The sequence below is a fragment of the Chenopodium album genome, chromosome 14, assembly GCF_948465745.1.
Source record: "Chenopodium album chromosome 14, dcCheAlbu1.1, whole genome shotgun sequence".
Taxonomy (NCBI): Eukaryota; Viridiplantae; Streptophyta; class Magnoliopsida; order Caryophyllales; family Amaranthaceae; genus Chenopodium; species Chenopodium album.
Window position 1 is genome coordinate 52,718,729 of NC_137847.1, and position 18,430 is coordinate 52,737,158.

An 18,430-nucleotide genomic window follows, 5' to 3' on the forward strand; every position below is an offset into this window, starting at 1 on the left:
GTTGTTTACACGTTTTTAAAAACCTGTACAGAATCCTTAATCTAATTACATTCGATTAACATCGTCCGTACTTATCTTTAAAAATCATATTTAATCTCTTTTAAAACACTTGTTTTAATCCAAATAGAATTCTTTATTTTTATAAAAGATATAATTATTAATCCTAACTCCATTAGAACTCAAAATAACCCTCTAGATTATTCTAGAAGATTAAAATCAATTCTAATAATTTAGTATTTTGGCCATAACTTCATACAATTTTTTCCCTACACCCAAGACTAGCCACCTCTCCCTACACCCCCCATTACACGACGCCGTACACCCAAGACTAGTCCACGCAATTCTCCCTAATACTCCCCCTTAAATCTATCAATTTTTTTTTTATTTTGTATATTTTTTTATTTGCTTTCATTTCAAGCTATGTATAAATATGTAGTACTCTGTTTTCTTAATTATTTTTTTTAAGAATTTCTTATTGTTCTGTTTTTATTTTGATTATTATGAATTTTATTTATGGTTTAATTGCAATTTCTTCTATCTGGTTGATATTTGTATTTGTGTTTTTAGATTTGATTGCAAATTTTTTATTCGATTGATTTGAATTTAGTTTTATTTTTCCTATTCGACTGAATTTGTTATATGTGTCGTTATTAACAATATAGATTATTGTTTTTGTATTTTATATGATTGTTATTATGTTCAATATAATTGATTAGTATTGATTTTTGCGGCAGTCGTGATTATTGCAATAGTTGTGGTCATAGTCGTGATTATTATTGACCGACAGAGGAGGATGGCTTCCATTATATGAAGCAACATAAGATAAAGGAGATGATATTACTCCATCACGACCACCATGGATCAATCAGAGGAAGTACGACGGCTTGAGCTAATTTGAGATGGCAATGGGGCTTAAAATTGAACAAGAGAAATCGTTGAAAAACTTTAATACACCGTAATAGAACATATACTATTTTATAAATGAACATATTTTTTTAATGGTTGTAAATAAACATATAATTATTTATAATTGAACATCTAATTATAGAGAGTTAAAATTCACCTATTACGATTAACGTGTCATTTGCGAATTAATTAGTTGATTAATAAAACAAAGAAACCTTCAAAAAAAATTTATTGAACTTGTATCTAAAAATTCATGACATAAAAGTAATAAAATATGTTATAGAATATTCAATAATATGCTAATAAACTTATTTCAAAAAAAATTACAAATGAACATATATTAGTATGAATATGTATTTTTTTTAACGTTCATTTTTATATGCGTAATAGTTTATTATTACATATATTAGAATTTTATTTAAAAAGAATAACTAATTCATGATATAATAGGTGATTTAGTCTCGATAGAGAGAGTGTGTGTGAATATCGTACTTCATAATAAATATCTATCAAAACGAAAATGGACGTTTATAAATAAACATATAATTAATTGAAAGTGAACATATGCGTCTTACAAAATGAACATCTTTTTGTATGAGAAAGAATAAATATTCAAATTTAATTATACATTTTCTAATATGATGACAATTAAAAGTATTAAAACTTAACAAACATCTTTTCAATTTTACAATGAACAAGTATTAATTTAAATTAACATCTTATGCCATTAATATTATTACAATGTACGTACGTCTATTAAAATGAAATGATAATAAAAATGGATATTTATTAACATGAAAATGAATATTAAAATTTACAATACAATTCTACACATATACTATCAAATATAATTAACTTAACAATCCAAATTCAAAAATTTTAAGCTCGTGTTATTGGTTCATGTTGCTTGGCGACTCCATGCATTCTTGATTTCCTATTTTTTGGCATCTTCTTTTTTTCCTTATTATTGTCTGGCAGCTCACTATATCTATGATTCCTTTATTTAAGTAATAGACAAAAACATATAAATTACGTATATGTTTTAGATTTGAGGAAGATCAAAATAAGTGTTGAAATGAACAAACCAATTTTCATATGAATGTGAACAATGGATGGGTATAACAATTGATATGATCAATATGGAAATGAATATCTATCAGTATATAAATGAACATATATTATTGTGGAAATGACCATCTATTATTACGAAAATGAACAACTACTAATACATAAATGAACTTATGTACATAATTCAATATGAAAATGAACATTTATTAATATACAAATGAGCATATATTAGTTTGAAAATGATCATGATGAACGATAACCATCGATGAACATGAAATATATAATGAACATTAATATGTGAATGTCCATATACTAATATACAAATGAACATTTATATTAACCATTGATTAACATGTGATTTTGTACTAGTTAATATATATATAAACATTTATCAAATTGAAAATGAACATTTGTAAAAAAGAACTTTCACTATTATGAACTAAATTTATCTTTCTACAGTCATACAAAATAGATCAAATCATTAGAAAATTGCAAGAATTGAACTTTGTTTTCAATTTTTTATCCAACAATATTCTTATCTGATAACACACCAAAAAAATTAATTTGTTGCAATTGCCTCCTATCGACACATATTCAACTGATCGAAAAAATTCGTATTTTTTTTTTAAAAAAAAAAAAAACTGATCAAACTATTATGAATTTAGCCTGAAAAATAAAAAAATAAAAGAGAGAGAATAAGGCTCCTAAAGTCCACTTACACTTCGTATTTTTGATTCCATGCTAATTTTTTTTTTTATTTTTTTTTTTGAAAACAAATTTTTGATTTCTAATTTAGCCTGATTGTAAATGTATTTTTTTTTTTAAAAAAAAAATTTATGTGGCTTGGGGTAGGTAGCAGTTGGATCACTTAGGTGCGGGAGAGTGTAGATGAAGCCCATGGGAGGGGGGTGTAGGTAGATTTCCCTAGACTTGGGTGTAGGGTTTAATAACTGCATAACTTCCTCATTATTCATCGGAATTGGGCTTATAATATGTCGTTGGAAAACTCTTTTCGAACCCAACACAACCACACTATTATTGGACCCTTATCATGGACCAAACTAAATTGGACTGGATATTTTCATAAATAGAGTTCATTTTCGAAAACAGAAAGAAGAGTTATTTATCAAAACAACCGCATCACAACACTTTTCACACTTTCACTTCGTTCGATAATCAAATGACGTGAAAGGTACCCATTACTGGGTTTGGTTTTTGGGGAGATACAATTAGGTGTCTACACTTATTTACATGGTTCATTTGTTACATTACCTACATATCATGTTTAAAGTTATTTTTTCCTAAAAAAGTTAAAAATCATCTCAATTTGATTAAAGATTACTCTAAAATTAAATAATACATCTGTTCAATTGTACGATATATTATTTTAAATTGAGGGCATGTTCTGATTTACTGAGGTGAGCTGAACTAAACTGAAATGGATATTTTATGAGAGAAGAAAATTAAGAGTTAAAGTGAACTAAACTGAACTGAAATTAAGTTGAACTAAACCGGCCCGAAGTGTTCATCTAGGCATGGTAATATAAAATAACCTACCATAATTCCTCAATCCATAATCCTCCACACTTGATTTTACCGCTTATTCTCTCTCTCTCCAAAATTCAAATTTGAAAAAAAAAAACAACCCGTTACACTTCAAATCCATACTCTCATTCGATAATCATCCATAATTCCATACAAAAGCGCCCAGAAAAAACTTCCGACGCCATTTTCTTCTTCATCTTCAACAATGGCGTCTGAAAATCGGCAACCACCATCTCCATCTCCAAACATTCCTTCATTCCCTTCTTCTTCTTCTTCTTCACTCTTCAAAGACATTTCCAATTTCAAAACCCCAAAACCCAAAACCTCTTCTTCTCGAATCTTCCAATCTTTCACTCCCAGATTCTTCACTGCTTCCAAACAAATGCAAACCCCTTCATCTTCTCTCTCCTCCTCCACCGCCCGCCGCCGTCGCCGGCCGTCTTCACCGGCGGTGAGTAAACTCCGGAAGTTCGAGCTTGAGGTGGCGCAGTCGTCCCGGAAGGAGGAAGTTAAGAAGGAGAGATCGATGAAGTCTTTAGCCAAGTCGCTCACTGCTTGGCTTAATTTTTTGTTTGAAAACCCTAGGTCTTGCGGTTGCGACGACGGCGGAGCCGGCGCCGGAGGAGAAGGCGACGCCGCCGGTGGTGGTGGACGGAGTGGAGGGAAGAGAGAGAATGTGTTTGGTGGTGGTGTTGGCGGTGGTTGGAGGTTGCCGAAGAGGCAGAGGGAGGAAGGGGGTGGTTTCATGGAGGAGGATCGCCGGGAGGTTTTGAGTTCGAAGAAGAGGTTCGGGTTTTTGTGGAAGTCGTTACGAGAGGTTTGTAGTTTCGACGATTTGGAGGTGAGGATGAGGGAGTATTTGAGTTTGGAGGGGTGTATGGAGGTTTTCACTGCAATGTCTCAAGTTGCTAAGGTGTGCTTCTTATGTCCTAATGTCTTGTTAATGTTTATGTGTTACATTTTGGATTGTTATGGTGTAGAATTATGGATATTTCTCGATTACTTCTTTTGTTTGTCCAATATTACCACGGTATGTTTTAGTGTATCACTGTATGGATTGGGTTTGGGAATAAAACACGCGACTTAGTTTTGTTAGACTAGCCACGAGTGTAACATGTATATTGTATCATTTTGCAAGTTTGGGATTGATTAAGCACTTATGTGAGTATTTTCAGATAATAGGATTAGCATATGCTCCAAGTCTCCAACTGTTGATTGAAGGTTAATTGTCTAGCTTGCATTGTAAATTTGTAATTGCTTAGCATTAGCATATGCTCCAAGCCTTCAACAGAAACTGAAAAGATGTAGCTTTGTATGACAATGTAGTTCTGTTGATGTAGAATTGAAATGTTAGAAATTAAGAATACAAATGGAATTTTATATTATAGTATTCCTAGAATGAATTAGACCAATTTATTAAAGTATGTTGACAATTTTATATCATGGATTATACTAAACATTAATCTTCATGAATTGACAAATTGTTCCATTGTTACATGGAAGTACCAATGGAACTTAATGTCAGTATGGTATGACATGAATAATTCTACCTAATGCAAGGAATATGGAATTAATGGAAGCCTTTTGTCATAGAAATACAGAAAGCCTGCAAACTGTATAATATTTTGTCGAATTTGCTCTTGAATGAAAATATATATAGAACAAATGGAAATGTGAACAATAATTACTCCTGCATTCTGATTTCTGAAACACGGGTGAGAAACTAATCGTCAGTTTAGATGGATTGTGTTGTATGCTATTTAGTGAATAGTTCTGAACTTCTGATTAGGTAAAAAATCATTGCAGTAATGATTACTGAGGATACTTCATAATTTTCAGTATAGGAGTAAAAGTTGTTACTTTGTGTCTAGTCTAATATCCAAAAAAGTCTTAACTTGTCCTTGTGTGAGAATTTTTTCTCACTTTCATATGCTGTCTTTTGTTTCTCAGAATATTGATGAAGGCAGGCTTAAAATGAAGGCACATTGTCCCTTAGTCACTGATGTTGGAATGAGAGAAAAGGCTATCAAAGTGCTTATGAGCTACAATCCAGTTTGGCTTCAGATTGGATTGTACATTATCTTTGGTGGTGACTCTTTGTTGCCTAAGGAAGATTCTAGTAGGGAAGACGACATTGCATTTCTAAAGATGGTGATTGAGAAACAGTTGTTCTCACACGCGGGTCTGGCAAAAACTTATGCGTATAATAAGTTGGTTGATGGCATGTACAGGCCGGGTTACTTTGAAACTTTAGGCAATGTCATATTAAAGAGATTTTTGATGCTTGTTCTTATACTTGATAGAGGTAAATGCCAGAGTAGCTTGCCTATCAAGTATGGTATTGATGGGCTAGATGGAGGTTCTCCCCTGTTGTTTAATGTGAAATCTAACATCAAATCAAGTCGACAATTGATAAACGGTAAGAGTATTAGTTATGGCTGTTTTCTTACCCGAGTTAGTGAGCCTGACATCATTCCTAAGCTGACTTTTCCTGTTTGATGGCAATAATCAGATTTCTTATCATCTGAAGTCATGCATGGAGAGGGTAATCTACTTGCACATCTAGTGATTGTGGGGTACAAAGTATCATACCAACAGGTAAGTACTAAGCAGCTTTTTCCTACTGTTATGAATTCCCAGTATCCTAGTAGTAATTACTATCATTATGGCTGTAAAAGTACCTTGTATCAACCCTTAGAACTAAGTTAACACTGCTTAAAAGCATGGAGCCATGGAGATCACGGAAGAAGAAATAGTATAGAGAAAGAAGCATGCGGGTGTGAGTCCCAACTTGAGAGAAAAAGTGGTGAGATAAACTTAAAGCTGATATGTTAACTTAGGTCTCAGATGGAGGGAGTATAATTCTTAAGTTAGTGGTTTAGCATGCACTTAGGATTCTATAGTATCTATAAGCAGTGTGCTTTATTATCTTTTTAAACAATATCAATGCAGTATATCAAGTAAATGTTTAAGATGAAAGATAATTGTCTATGTGCAGAATCCTCTCATTGAGTATGACTTCAGAATCACAGATCTATTTCAAGATATTCAGGATGGTGTGAGGCTATGTCGAGCTATTCAGCTCTTACTACATGACTCCTCTATTCTACTGGTTAGACTTTCTTAAAACATAACAACCTACATTGTAGCCTTTCTGGGTATTATGTTAACTTCCTAATCTATTCTTGACATGCTGTATATTGAGCAGAAAGTGGTGCTTCCATCAGATACTAATAAGAAGAAATTGGCAAATTGTCGCACTGCGCTTGAATATCTCAAGCAGGCAGGTGTTCCCCTGCTCGATGATGATGGTACAATGATAGTTGGAGAGGATGTTGCTAATGGAGACAAGGAACTTGTGCTTTCCTTGTTGTGGAATGTATTTGTTCATCTGCAGGTCTGTGTTATCTGTGGGTCACATGCCTTAAGAAGAAATGGTTTATAAATTGACGTGATATTTTGCATGTTCAATTAAATAATTCTAAAAGTAAAATTATAAACTAAAACATGATAATATGTAGTCATTTGCTTTCTTGACAAGGCAGCTTTCAGCATTTTCCCTGCCTTTTGTCTTCCCTGCAGCTACCTCAACTTGTAACTAAGAAGATTTTGTCAGAGGAAATTCCTAAAATCAGTAAAGCTCATACTGTATGTATCCTAATTTTATTACTTAATATTCAGTTTCCTGAACAATAGCCCTGTTTGTGACTAGGATTTTGCCATCCATTTTACAGGAACTCATGGATGTAGATACAAGTAATCATTTAGATATGCTCCTACACTGGATGAAGGTAGGGCTACTTAACCTTTGTGCATCCAAAGGCATAGTTAGTTTCTAAATTGGAGATCAATTAGTGACTCGAGTCAATTCTATGCGATGTTTCCCTTTGTCATATTTGCTACAACATCTTTCATGTCAAAACAGATGGATTTTTTAAGTAAAGTTCTAAGTGAGTATTAGGAAATTAGGATGATATTTGTTTTGGAATTTATGCTCTGATATCAAGTTAAATATTGTAGATATTAAGATGCTAAGAAGTATTGAATTTTGGCACAGAAGGTGGGTGATTTTGTCTCTATTGTTCTATGACTTTTATCACCATTACTTGCCCTCAAGTCATGGTTGTGTACTTTGTGTGTCATCTCTTCAGGAACTGATACCCTTATTTACGGTTTTTTTTTTCAAAAAATATTTTTTTGAGAAGTTTGTTGTGATGTGTTTTTTTGATAACCAAGCTGGGATATGTACTTATGTTGTCACAGGCAATCTGTGGAAACTATGATGTCAAGATGGAAAATCTGTCTTCATTGGTTGATGGAAAAGCTATGTGGTGCCTGCTGGACTTCTATTTCAGGAAGGAACTTCACTGTTCTTGTTCAATTAAGGTATGCTTTTCTTTTTCTATGGTTGGTTATATGATATTTCACTTTTTCTGCTTTCTTTTGGTCATTAATCTCACACTATACTTTCTTACAGGACCTCAATGATACGAATGAAGGATCAATTGTGTCTATGCGGGATACTTCAGATGCAGTACACAACTTTGTCTTATCTCAGAAGTTGACAACATTGTTGGGAAATTTTCCTGAGGTGAATGCTTTACTTCAGTTAAAATGTGGTCATTTATGATTTGAAAGAAGACATTTCATTTTGTATGGAGTGGCTTGTAGCTATTTTTTTTTTTATTACCTTCCACAAAGGTTTTAGTTATATGACTTATATCCATGAAGGCAGTGACTCAAGACCATGAAAGAAAAACAATTTTTAGAATTTGAACATAACACAACTCCTGCAATCTACTCCAAAATTTAACACCTTACAGTTGCCTAATGCAACTAATCTTATTTCTTAAGTGAAACACAGTTAGGTGGTATCACACATTGCATAACATTTCTACCCGCATATACATTGCATTATTTCACTTAATTTTTGTTTATTCGATTATATTATTGACTGTTCTTATCACTTCAGCTTTGAATAGATTCTCCATATTCTCATTCCAGGTCTTGCAAATATGTGACATACTCGAGTACAATGGCGCCTGTAATGACAGGAGTGTGATCATATTATTGGTCTTCTTGTCCTCCCAATTGCTTGTCAAGAAAAGTAAGGTAATATCAGTGCTTCAAAAATTCTGTCTTCTAAGTCATGATATGAGACTTATGTTGAAAACGACTCTCAACAGGATAAACTAAACTTCCACAAGCTCATGGGATGCCAATGCCAAAATCCAGAGAGGAAAAGGTGGTCCATGAGTTCTGAAACTACATGGCATAAGGAAAGGGAACGGTCTGCTGGAGGTTGTTTCATTTGATTAATGACTTTTTATGTAGTTTGTAAGCTGCTGTTAACACACTATATATGATGCATGAAGTTGTTGATTTTGGAACCTTTGACAGTGTCACTTTTGCTTCTCTAAGATTCTGGGATTCTATGCAGCAATTGAATTGATGATCTATCTTCTCTGATTTCATTCTCTTCACCTAACTGTTTGAATTAAAATTTAGATGGTGGAATGAAGTTTAAAGCAGTCCAGGCCTGGTGGCAAGAAATGGCCAAACGAAATAGTGATGGCGTTAATCAATCAGATGCTCTTGCTATCCTGCCCCCCTCTGCTGAAAATTGCAGCTTTGAAATTTGGAAAGGTGATAATTAACTTGTTATCTTATCTTCTGCTAATACTTTTACTCTTTCAGCCAATGTATTAATGATTTCTTTTGAGTTTGCTTCTTTTGGGCTTTAAAGTATTGTGAACTCTACATGGAAAAACCTGGTTTAATTACAGAAGTTCTGCGATGTAAGCCTACTAGTCATGTCTTAAAGTTTGTTTCTGTTGACCTTTTGCAGTGAATGCTGCTGTAATTATACAGAGCCATGTCAGGAGAGTGGTTGAACGCAAGAAATATTTGAAGATGAAGCAATCAGCACTGAATATTCAGCATGCTTGGAAGCAATTCCTTGCCAGTGAGTACTGGCAGACTCGGTTTTCAGCTGCTACTATGATTCAGAGGCATGTACGTGGCTGGATACTCAGAAGAAGATTCCTGAGGCAAAAGCAAGCGGCTCTTCAGATTCAAAGTGTTCTTCGCTCCATGAGATATTTGAAGGCTTTTCATGAATATAGCATAGCAACCAAATCTGCTATCATAGTTCAATCTCATGTTCGGGGGTTTATTGCTCGTAGAGACGCTTGTAGACATAGGAACTGCATTCTTCTGGTGCAAGTAAGTTTGAGTAGACAAGTATTTAAAAGAAAATTTTGCAGGCCCTTCCTTCCATCTATAATTCTCCATTTACTATTTTTCAAGCAGATATTGCTAACAATTGATGCAACCTTTTTCATGCTTGTGCTATCTGTTTGGTGTGTTTATGAAGCTTCTTCTCATCACCTTGCCATGACTGTTGGGCAATGTTCATACCTGTTGTCAACAGTAACCATTTTTTGTATTTGTAATTGCAGAGTTATTGCCGTTGTTGGTTGGCTAGGACAAGCTTTCTTCGTAAAAAAGAAGCAGCACTAAGAATACAAAATGCCTTTAGGGTTAAGATGTGCCGGTATGCATTTCATCGCAATAGGAATGCTGCAACTGAAATCCAACGCCTTGTCAGGGGAAAGATTTCACGAAATAGACTCCTAGGTTTCTGAAACATTCACTCTTTAATAAGCTCCATGTCCTTTACTTAATCTTCATAAGTTTCCTCTGACAATCTTAGATAACTTTGATGTTGAACATTTGTATGAAAATTGGGTTATGCAGGTTCTTCCTCCCTTCGTGTAGCTGCTTCTGGTCACACTACTCTTACTTCAAGCTACAGATCATACAGCACTGAATTAAGTATAGTTTTAGATGCAATTGTGAAGCTGCAAAGGTGGTGGAAAAGCATTTTAGAATACAAATTGAGAAAAGAAGCAGCAGTCGTAATTCAATGTTATATTCGTGGATTTCTCTGTTGGCAAAAAGCAATTAAAGAGAGACGTCATGCCATTACTATCCAAGTAAGATTGAATCTTTTACTAAAATGTTCACTGGATTTTTTTTTTTTTTCTAATGGAATATTTTGATGTTTGGACTATTAACTTCCAATTCAGTTTCCTTTAACTCTCAGTTTGGAGTTAAAACACTAGCTAAAATATGATCTTATGTTTGACCGAGTGTTGTGTCGGTTGTGGCTAATTGAAGATGGTGTAATGTGTAACCAATGCATACAAAGAAGCATCTACTGCTAACAGTATTTTTTTGGAATGAAAATTAGCTTTGCTGTACCAATTTTCTTGATGAGTAGTTTGAATTGTGTAGGCACATTGGAAGGGTTACCTTGCAAGGAAACATGCAAAAGAGCAACTTGTTGATCTGCGCTTGAGAATACAGCAGTCTGCTGCCACTGTAGAAGATAGAATGCGTATTATGAATAGACTGATAGCAGCACTAAAGGAGCTAAAAAGCATGAAAAATGTTAGCGGCATTCTTCATAATTGTGCAACTCTGAGTGAGTTTCTTACACTCTGACCACCCCCTCCTCCTCAATTGAATTAGCTTTAGTTATGTTCGGTATCAAAATATAATGTGTTTCCTACATATGCTCACAGATATGGCAACTACACATTCTCAGAAATGTTGTGAGCGGCTTGTAGAAGAAGGGGCAATCGAAATTTTGCTGTATCAAATAACTGCAGTCACCAGAAGCATACCAGATCAGGAAGTTATGAAACACTGCTTATCTACTCTCCGAAACCTTTCAAGATATGCACATTTAGCTGATGTGCTTGTTGCCCATCAAGGATCCATTGAAACCATCCTTCGAGAGTTTCTAAGGTTGGTATATCATGTCATTTACAGCTTAGAATTCCTTTTCTTCCTGGATTTTTTTGGGGGGTTCTTAAGCTTTCTACTAAGTTGGCAAATCTGAATCTGGTTCAGGAACAAGGAAGAGGGCTATTTCATTGCTTGTGAGCTATTGAAGAACTTGTGTACACGCCCAACAAGTGCTGAAGCAACACGCGGTTTGTCTTCCATGTTGAAGCGACTCCAAGCCCTTGTGGATGATCTTACCAGAAAAGTGAACCATGAGAAGAGGTTAATTTTGTTTGTTTCTTATAATCAATTTTAAAGATAACAAGCCAAACAATTTCTAATCTCCCTTGATCTGTTTTCGAGTTAATACTAATAATATGGTATTGCATATGCAGGAAGCCTCGAGCTGCGGCTGCACGAGACACCACAGAGCGAAGATTGAGAGAGGCCACTGAACTGCTGAATTTGATTACATGTGGGCTGAACAGTTCATGGCCTTAAAAGCATTAAACTAGTAATCATAGAAATCAAGTGCAACTGTAGAATATGTTGTAGGACAACTCTATTTTTTTTTTTTCTTAAATAGTTTTCTTGGAGGTTCTATTCCACTGCACTATTTGTGCATATTTTAGAAATTTGTTGAATATTAGTACAATTAACCAAAGTTTTAGTGTTCATATTTCATGAAATCTGCATTCATATGCTGATATATTATGTAGTATGTACTGTATATATTTCGGTATTTCCTTACCTTTGTTAATCGTATTCATAACTTGATCTTTTACTGACATTCTTGTCAGCCATATTTCCTTATCTTAGTGTTAATTCTGAAGTAACCAAAGATTGAACACATTGCCCCTATTCGAATTCAGTTGTATCATCAGTGTCAATAACAATAATCTCTACCACTCTTTGATTAGAACAAATGGTAGTTTCATAAGCAGATACTTATTTTTTGTTGACGCGAAAATCATACACATTTCACATAAGCAGCTACTTATTGATATTATATGAGTTAGCTCTACTCTGTAATGCAGCAAGGAGAGGGAACAATACAGAGAAAGAAACTATAACCAGCTTTAACTTAATTTATTCTTTGATTAGAACTAGTGGAAGTTTCTTAAGCTGCAACTTGATTGGCAATTTGGGTGATTAACAGTTGTTTAGCGTAGTTATTTAAAGCTCAACCGCGCAAGTGGAGCTTTTTTTTGGATGATCGCGAATGATTAGTGGTGTACAAGTACAAGTTGATAGAGAGCTTGACTAAGACATGTACGACAGTACTAGGCCATGGCGGCTCACGTTGGCCGCCTACAAGGAATCTGTTGAACAAGATTCTGCCCCCTGGAATAATCAATAGCAAACAATTCCACAATAAAATCACTCTCCTGCACAGTTGCACGTCTTCACTATCTGTTTTATAAGTAGCATGTTAGTTATATTACACTTGAGCATACGGATGCTAAACCGGTATGTAATGCAGTAACATCACTGTCCCGACGTCCTTTAGATACACAAGTGTATAATAGAGTTTATAAGCAAAATTTACCCTCAAGAGAAAAGTCTCATTCCAAAATGAGAGATCCAATACATATTTGCTGACAAAAACAAAACTTGGTGAAAAAATGATACTCCTAGTTTGCATTTGGCCAAAAAAAAAAAAAAAAATCCACAAAAAAAAGAAGAAAGGTTCAAAATAAATAAGATTCCAAGTGGGAACTCTAATCAACTGAAGTATGGACCACTTGATCCATTAACAGATTCCCAATATCAGAAGTTGTTGAAAGTTGGATTAGATTTTGTCTTCCTCATTCATTTTTAGAGGGCCCAATTTAAATTAATACAGCTGAATTTCAGCCTTGTCTTATGATAAATTTATCCAAAAAAAAAAAAAACTTCTGTAACACAGAGTATTATTACTACTACCTCTGTTACATATTAGTTGCAACTTTGGAATATACTAATATGTAACGGAGGTAGTATTAGTAAACACTCAGGATTTTATTTTATTAAGAAATGACTTGTTATATTTCGAGTGAAAAACCCGGGGTAGTTTTTAACATCCCCAAGTATAAAACGGTAACACAGTTCTCCCTACCTTTGTGATTAGTTTTGACACACATTAAAAAAGCCATGAAATTTCGTAGAACAATTGCCTAAACTCAACATATCGAAGCAATTAAACTAACACATATCAAATTTTAAATGCCAAATGCTACATAAAGAAATAACTTTAAGCAGCCCTTGCAGTAATTTCTAGTCTATTAACTAAAACAGCAGGATCAATGAAAAAACCTCTCCTAGGCACAGTTACTGTAAGAACACCATCCTCATACCCAGCTGATATTCCATCAAGATCAATTCTTCCCGGAAGCCGGAACTTCTTCATGAACCTCCTCGGAGGATCGACGGTATTATCACTGGCCTCGGTTCGAATTATTAGGTACTTCAAGTCCTCTAGTTCCACCTTAATGTCTTCTTTCCTCACCCCTGTCATATCCAAATCACCAACAGAGAATTACGAAGTATATAACAGAATAACCATAACTTAAAGGGTTCATTTGGGATCACTGATAGTTTTCAGTTTTTAGAAGTAAAACAAGTTGTATGTATGATTATATCATATATTGAATTTAAAAATAGCCATACTTATTTTAACTAAAACTATTATTTCTTCTGATTTCACTTTAAGGTAGGTGAAGCGTATAAAGATAAACTTCACAAGCTAAAAAAAGGGATTGGTGACTGATGGACAAGTATGGCAAGATTCAGATGTACACAATCTTATGTAGTACACGTTTCGCTATATAATAAAGAGGGAGAAAGAATGTATAGTTAAGGACTTGAGGTACCTGGAAGGTCAGCAGAGAAGACATGAGAATCAGGAGTTTCTCTCCAGTGTACATAGTTTTCAGGCTTATGGAAGTATGGTAATAACATGTATGGATTGTAAAGAATGTCCCAGGAATAAGGATGAAATGGGGAGATCTCCATTCTTATTGATTTGATTTGTTTTGGTTTTTTGAGGTTAAAGAGGTATGCAAATGCAAAGACTAACAGTGTGGTTTTGTTAAGGAAGGGAGGCACAAGGATTTGGGAGAGTGTCCTTTTTTATAGGCCAAATTGGGAGGTGGATGTGGTATCAACAATTCAACATCAAAGCTTACAAGTTGAAGATTTGGTAAATTTAGTTCTTTAATTTTTACTTTTTCTGTCCGAAATTAATTGTTTTCGTCATAATTTCACTTAAAACACTCTTTTATACACAAGTTGTCTTCTTTGAGGATAACTATTTCAGATACATACTGTACATGAGTAACATGACAGAATATTTGAGTCCACAACCAGAAGTCTACAAGGAGTAATGTTTAATTAAAAAAAAAAAATTAAAAATTAAAAATTAAAAGAAAAAAAACTTCAATGCCCAACTATAAGGAAAGATATTTTTGGGAGGGGAGGACCAGAAAGATTAGTGGCTGATACAAAATGACAGTTTTGCCCCTAGATTTTTTATCCCAAATATCAATATCTACAGAATTAAAAAAGAGGTACCATGTGCTAGCTATATTGGAAATACTGAAATAGTAAAGTTTAAGTAAAGTTCAGTATCCTGATACCTTGGTTGCATGTGTCCATTTGCTTTTGGGTAAGGCCTGCTGCTGTCAATTATGCAGTACAAGTATTTTATGTAACATAAAGTATAAGGAGATTCAGGCAGAAAGCTTCAGAAATTAAAACACTAAAACTCAAGCAGCAGCAAGCTTCAGTAACATGTATTGCAGAGAAACACATATAGTTAGAGATCCATGGAAAGGGCCGATTTCAGTAGGTCATGTGTGGTTGTTTTTGTGCGGTTAAGTTGGAAAAGGATTTAGGAATATATGTGACTATAATTTAGTGTCACGAGTCACGGCTATGTTACTTTGACTCTTCTATTAATCTTAAGTCTTTGACTTGACACTAATACTAATTTGAGACATCGATCACCCTGAAAGTTCAATAAAGATTAAGTTTTTTGTAGAAAAAATCAAGATAGAAGGAAAGCAAAGAGCGAGATCCAAATACTAATGTTCAGTATCAGCAGTTCCTTACTTCCTGACTTCAAAAAACTGGTTAATGGCACGCTTGCCATTTGATATGAATATATGAAACTATAAAAATGTATTCCAGAGATTTTCATAGCAATTCTTCAATAGGTTTGTACTATTGTCACAGGTTTGACAGCCAGAACTCAATCAACTAAAACTATCATCCATCAGATCACCACAATAGGAAACTCTATAAGAATATAAGCAGCAAGTTAAATGACTAACTAAAACTTATCAGAAAAAGAAAATGGTCTCCATGAAGATTTATCAATTCAATGAAGCCCTAAGAAGAAAATTGGGTTTTCTACATGAAAATGACTAGAATATCCAATGTTTCATTCCGCTAAATGTAGTAGTACAGTAGTCATGCATATGATACAATAACAATGTATTCAAATTCAATCATGTTCCACTAATCATACAGTGAACTACAAGTTTATTGAGAGGTACCTTAAACTTATCATGGATTTTCCATCATATTAAAAATGACAATCCAATTACACACAATATTATGTAGTCAACCCAAGCAGCCAAAGCAATTACTGTAAGATGGCACATTTGCTGAAGGTCTTCTGGAGAACGGAAAGGAAGAGGAATGACAGGATGAGAGATAAGCGGGGCAGCTGAACGAAGAACATGCTTAACAATTGTGCAAGAAAATTCAGACTGTTTGGTAAGAAATACAGTTACGCCCATGGATTTGAATAATTTGATCAACTCAGGAGCTCCACCCCACTTTTGCTCTCTAATTTACAGTTCAATGCAACAATGACATGAGGAAAAAGCAAGAAGGGAATAAAAGTATTCTCATTGGAAGCTCCTCTTCTCTTTATTTCATGGCTTTGTACAGGCCACACATGCCCTTATGAGACTCCTTCCAATGCTGCTTCTGGCAATCAGGGAAACAATAAGCTATCGTTCAAAGACCTACTGCAAGAAAAAGACTAATCAGTGCGAAATTCTCACGCATTGCACATCGCCAAATTATCTTCTAGTATGCTTTTTATGTCAGAAAATGGTCTTCGCTGGTTGGTTCTGTATACTCGGTGGTGGTTGAGTTGGCTGATGAAAAGGATTTTTCCTCATAAGCCTGACCAGGTGGATGTGAAACTGTCACTGCTACAATATCATTGCCCTTGGCCATCCCTGCAGGCCATTGAGCATCCACCGTCTCAATAAATGGCTCAAAACGCATAAATTGAGACCATTTGGTTGTGGCTTGCACATCTTCTTGTAGCAAAGGGTGAACCAAAGTCATACCTCTCATAGAAGCATACACAAATCTAAGCTCCTCAAACATTGGATTCCTATATCTAAGCTCACCATCAGAATTGCAACACACAACATCGAAAACAGGAAAGTACTCGGTTCCTTCAAGAGACAAAGACTTGATCATTTTCTTGTGGCAAGGAAACATTAAGGACTCTTTCTCAAAGGTCACCCTCATAATCTCAGTATTCGGGGCAGGTACGATTTCTCTTAGCTTTGTTGCCTCCTGAGCATCATTCTCAGATCGATATAGATAAAATGCTAGATCCCCACCATCCCCCCCAATGAATTGGACACAGGGAAATGGCTGCACTCTGCCAGGCCATTCAGAGTTTTTGCCAACCCTAACACCAAAGAAATGCCCGGGCCGTAATCGCCTCCATGGATCAGTCCTATATAGAGCTGCACCAGCTCTATAGAGTGACTTGATGAAAGAAGCAGTTACACCCTCCACTTTCATCAAGCAAGTACTAGATGCAGGACCAAGTCCTGGCCCAGATCCAAATTGCTCATGGAACCTACCAACCAAGTTCTTCAAATGCACATCCATATGAATTTCAAATCCTACTAACTTCCACCAAAAATCACTGAAAAATAAAATAAAATGAAAAATAAAAAAATAAAAAATAAAAAAAAATCAACAAAACAATGACCTCAGAATAATGCAGCTTATCATCCAAATCAAAATCAACAATATCAATGCAAATTCCAAGAACAATGAAAACCCCAGAAATCTAATAGCAGATTACACTTTCCAGGTCCCAAAATCAAAATCCCTTCTTTTAATAACTAAACAAGTGAAATTCATTCTCAAAATAATTACAAATCAACGAATACCCAAAAAACCAATTTCATAAATGTTGCAACCCAGATGCCAAAGTTTACTCCTTTTTTAGTAAAGCAGTAAGATTTTAGACTGATGAATAATATACTTATAATAAACTAGTACTCAAACAAATTAAATAGAACAACAATGATTGAAATGGCTATATAAGATAAGCAATTACATTGAATGGGAGAGTGTGAAGATTAGTACTGTACCAGATTTCAGTTGAAGAAGAACAAAGCCTTGCAATTTTGTTGATGAAAAATCCTATGAACTACAAAGATATGGGTGTTTTTTACCTCTCCGAATTGAGAAAAAGGGGGGGGGGGGGGGGGGGGGGGGGGGGTATCTACCACATTGACAGTGTCAAAATAGAGCTGTTAAATAGGTCAGCTGCTGTAATATTGACCAGATTAAGTTGTAGTCAATAAGATATCCATAGGTCAATTATGTTGAGGTAGTCTTAAACCTTGGGTCTATAAGAATTTTCTAATGATGGTATATTGGTATGAAAGATTACGGGAGTGTTTGAAAATTGGCTTTTTGTCTAACTTTTAGCTTTCTAATTTGGTCAATCAGCCAAACAAATATGTTTGGTAGTTGACTTTTAAGCTGACTTTTCCGCCAAAAGCCAAAAGCTAATAGGAGTAGTTTTTTCTATTGGCTTGTTGGCCCACTTTATCACTAATAAACAACTAGCAATCATTAATAATTTTACCAAATACTTTTGTAAACAGCCAGTTTAAACAACTAACTTAAAAAGCCAATTCATATAGCTAATACTTCCAGCCAAACAAACAAGCCAACAACCAACTGTCGATTGCAAAACAACCCCTACCTGTTTAGGAATAAGTAAAAAAAAAGAAAGAAAGAAAAAAAAAAAACTTTTTTCACTAGTAAAAATAAGTTAATTCAAGTGAAAAAAAAAAATCAT

General features: G+C 34.5%; 3 protein-coding genes across 4 annotated transcripts; 1 reads left to right on the forward strand and 2 right to left on the reverse strand.

Annotated features, from left to right (window-relative positions):
- Positions 1-3,566: 3,566 nt before the first annotated feature.
- Positions 3,567-12,011, forward strand: LOC145579549 (uncharacterized). Its single transcript, XM_081636791.1, has 19 exons — positions 3,567-4,432; positions 5,470-5,938; positions 6,032-6,117; positions 6,518-6,631; positions 6,728-6,916; positions 7,102-7,167; positions 7,254-7,310; positions 7,783-7,905; positions 7,997-8,110; positions 8,524-8,631; positions 8,706-8,820; positions 9,028-9,165; positions 9,368-9,744; positions 9,981-10,158; positions 10,279-10,517; positions 10,819-11,008; positions 11,109-11,334; positions 11,440-11,595; positions 11,709-12,011. The coding sequence occupies exons 1-19, from the start codon at positions 3,725-3,727 to the stop codon at positions 11,812-11,814; spliced, it is 3,759 nt and encodes a 1,252-aa protein (XP_081492917.1). The 5' UTR covers positions 3,567-3,724; the 3' UTR covers positions 11,815-12,011.
- Positions 12,012-13,412: 1,401 nt separating this feature from the next.
- Positions 13,413-14,441, reverse strand: LOC145577540 (15.4 kDa class V heat shock protein-like). Its single transcript, XM_081635026.1, has 2 exons — positions 14,166-14,441; positions 13,413-13,803 (listed from the first exon to the last, which is right to left on the reverse strand). Exons 1-2 carry the CDS (start codon positions 14,305-14,307, stop codon positions 13,547-13,549), a joined length of 399 nt encoding a protein of 132 aa, XP_081491152.1. The 5' UTR covers positions 14,308-14,441; the 3' UTR covers positions 13,413-13,546.
- Positions 14,442-14,954: 513 nt separating this feature from the next.
- Positions 14,955-17,815, reverse strand: LOC145577539 (uncharacterized). Of its 2 annotated transcripts, XR_014098819.1 has the most exons (3): positions 17,712-17,815; positions 15,852-17,257; positions 14,955-14,969 (listed from the first exon to the last, which is right to left on the reverse strand). XR_014098819.1 is itself a non-coding variant. In XM_081635025.1 (2 exons), exon 2 carries the CDS (start codon positions 17,218-17,220, stop codon positions 16,405-16,407), a length of 816 nt encoding a protein of 271 aa, XP_081491151.1. In that variant the 5' UTR covers positions 17,221-17,257; positions 17,712-17,815; the 3' UTR covers positions 15,699-16,404. The 2 variants fall into 2 exon arrangements, 1 of the variants encoding a protein (XP_081491151.1); XM_081635025.1 differs by lacking the exon at positions 14,955-14,969 and having other exon boundaries at positions 15,699-17,257.
- Positions 17,816-18,430: the final 615 nt, after the last annotated feature.

Bases quoted from the DNA above. Each gene is read 5' to 3' on its own strand.
- LOC145579549 (XM_081636791.1), top strand. From the start codon at position 3,725: ATGGCGTCTGAAAATCGGCAACCACCATCTCCATCTCCAAACATTCCT. The intron at 5,939-6,031 runs GTAAGAGTATTA...GGCAATAATCAG, and splicing joins AAGTCGACAATTGATAAACG to ATTTCTTATCATCTGAAGTC. The intron at 6,118-6,517 runs GTAAGTACTAAG...GTCTATGTGCAG, and splicing joins ACAAAGTATCATACCAACAG to AATCCTCTCATTGAGTATGA.
- LOC145577540 (XM_081635026.1), bottom strand. From the start codon at position 14,307: ATGGAGATCTCCCCATTTCATCCTTATTCCTGGGACATTCTTTACAAT. The intron at 13,804-14,165 runs GTACCTCAAGTC...TGGATATGACAG, and splicing joins CTTCTCTGCTGACCTTCCAG to GGGTGAGGAAAGAAGACATT.
- LOC145577539 (XM_081635025.1), bottom strand. From the start codon at position 17,220: ATGGATGTGCATTTGAAGAACTTGGTTGGTAGGTTCCATGAGCAATTT.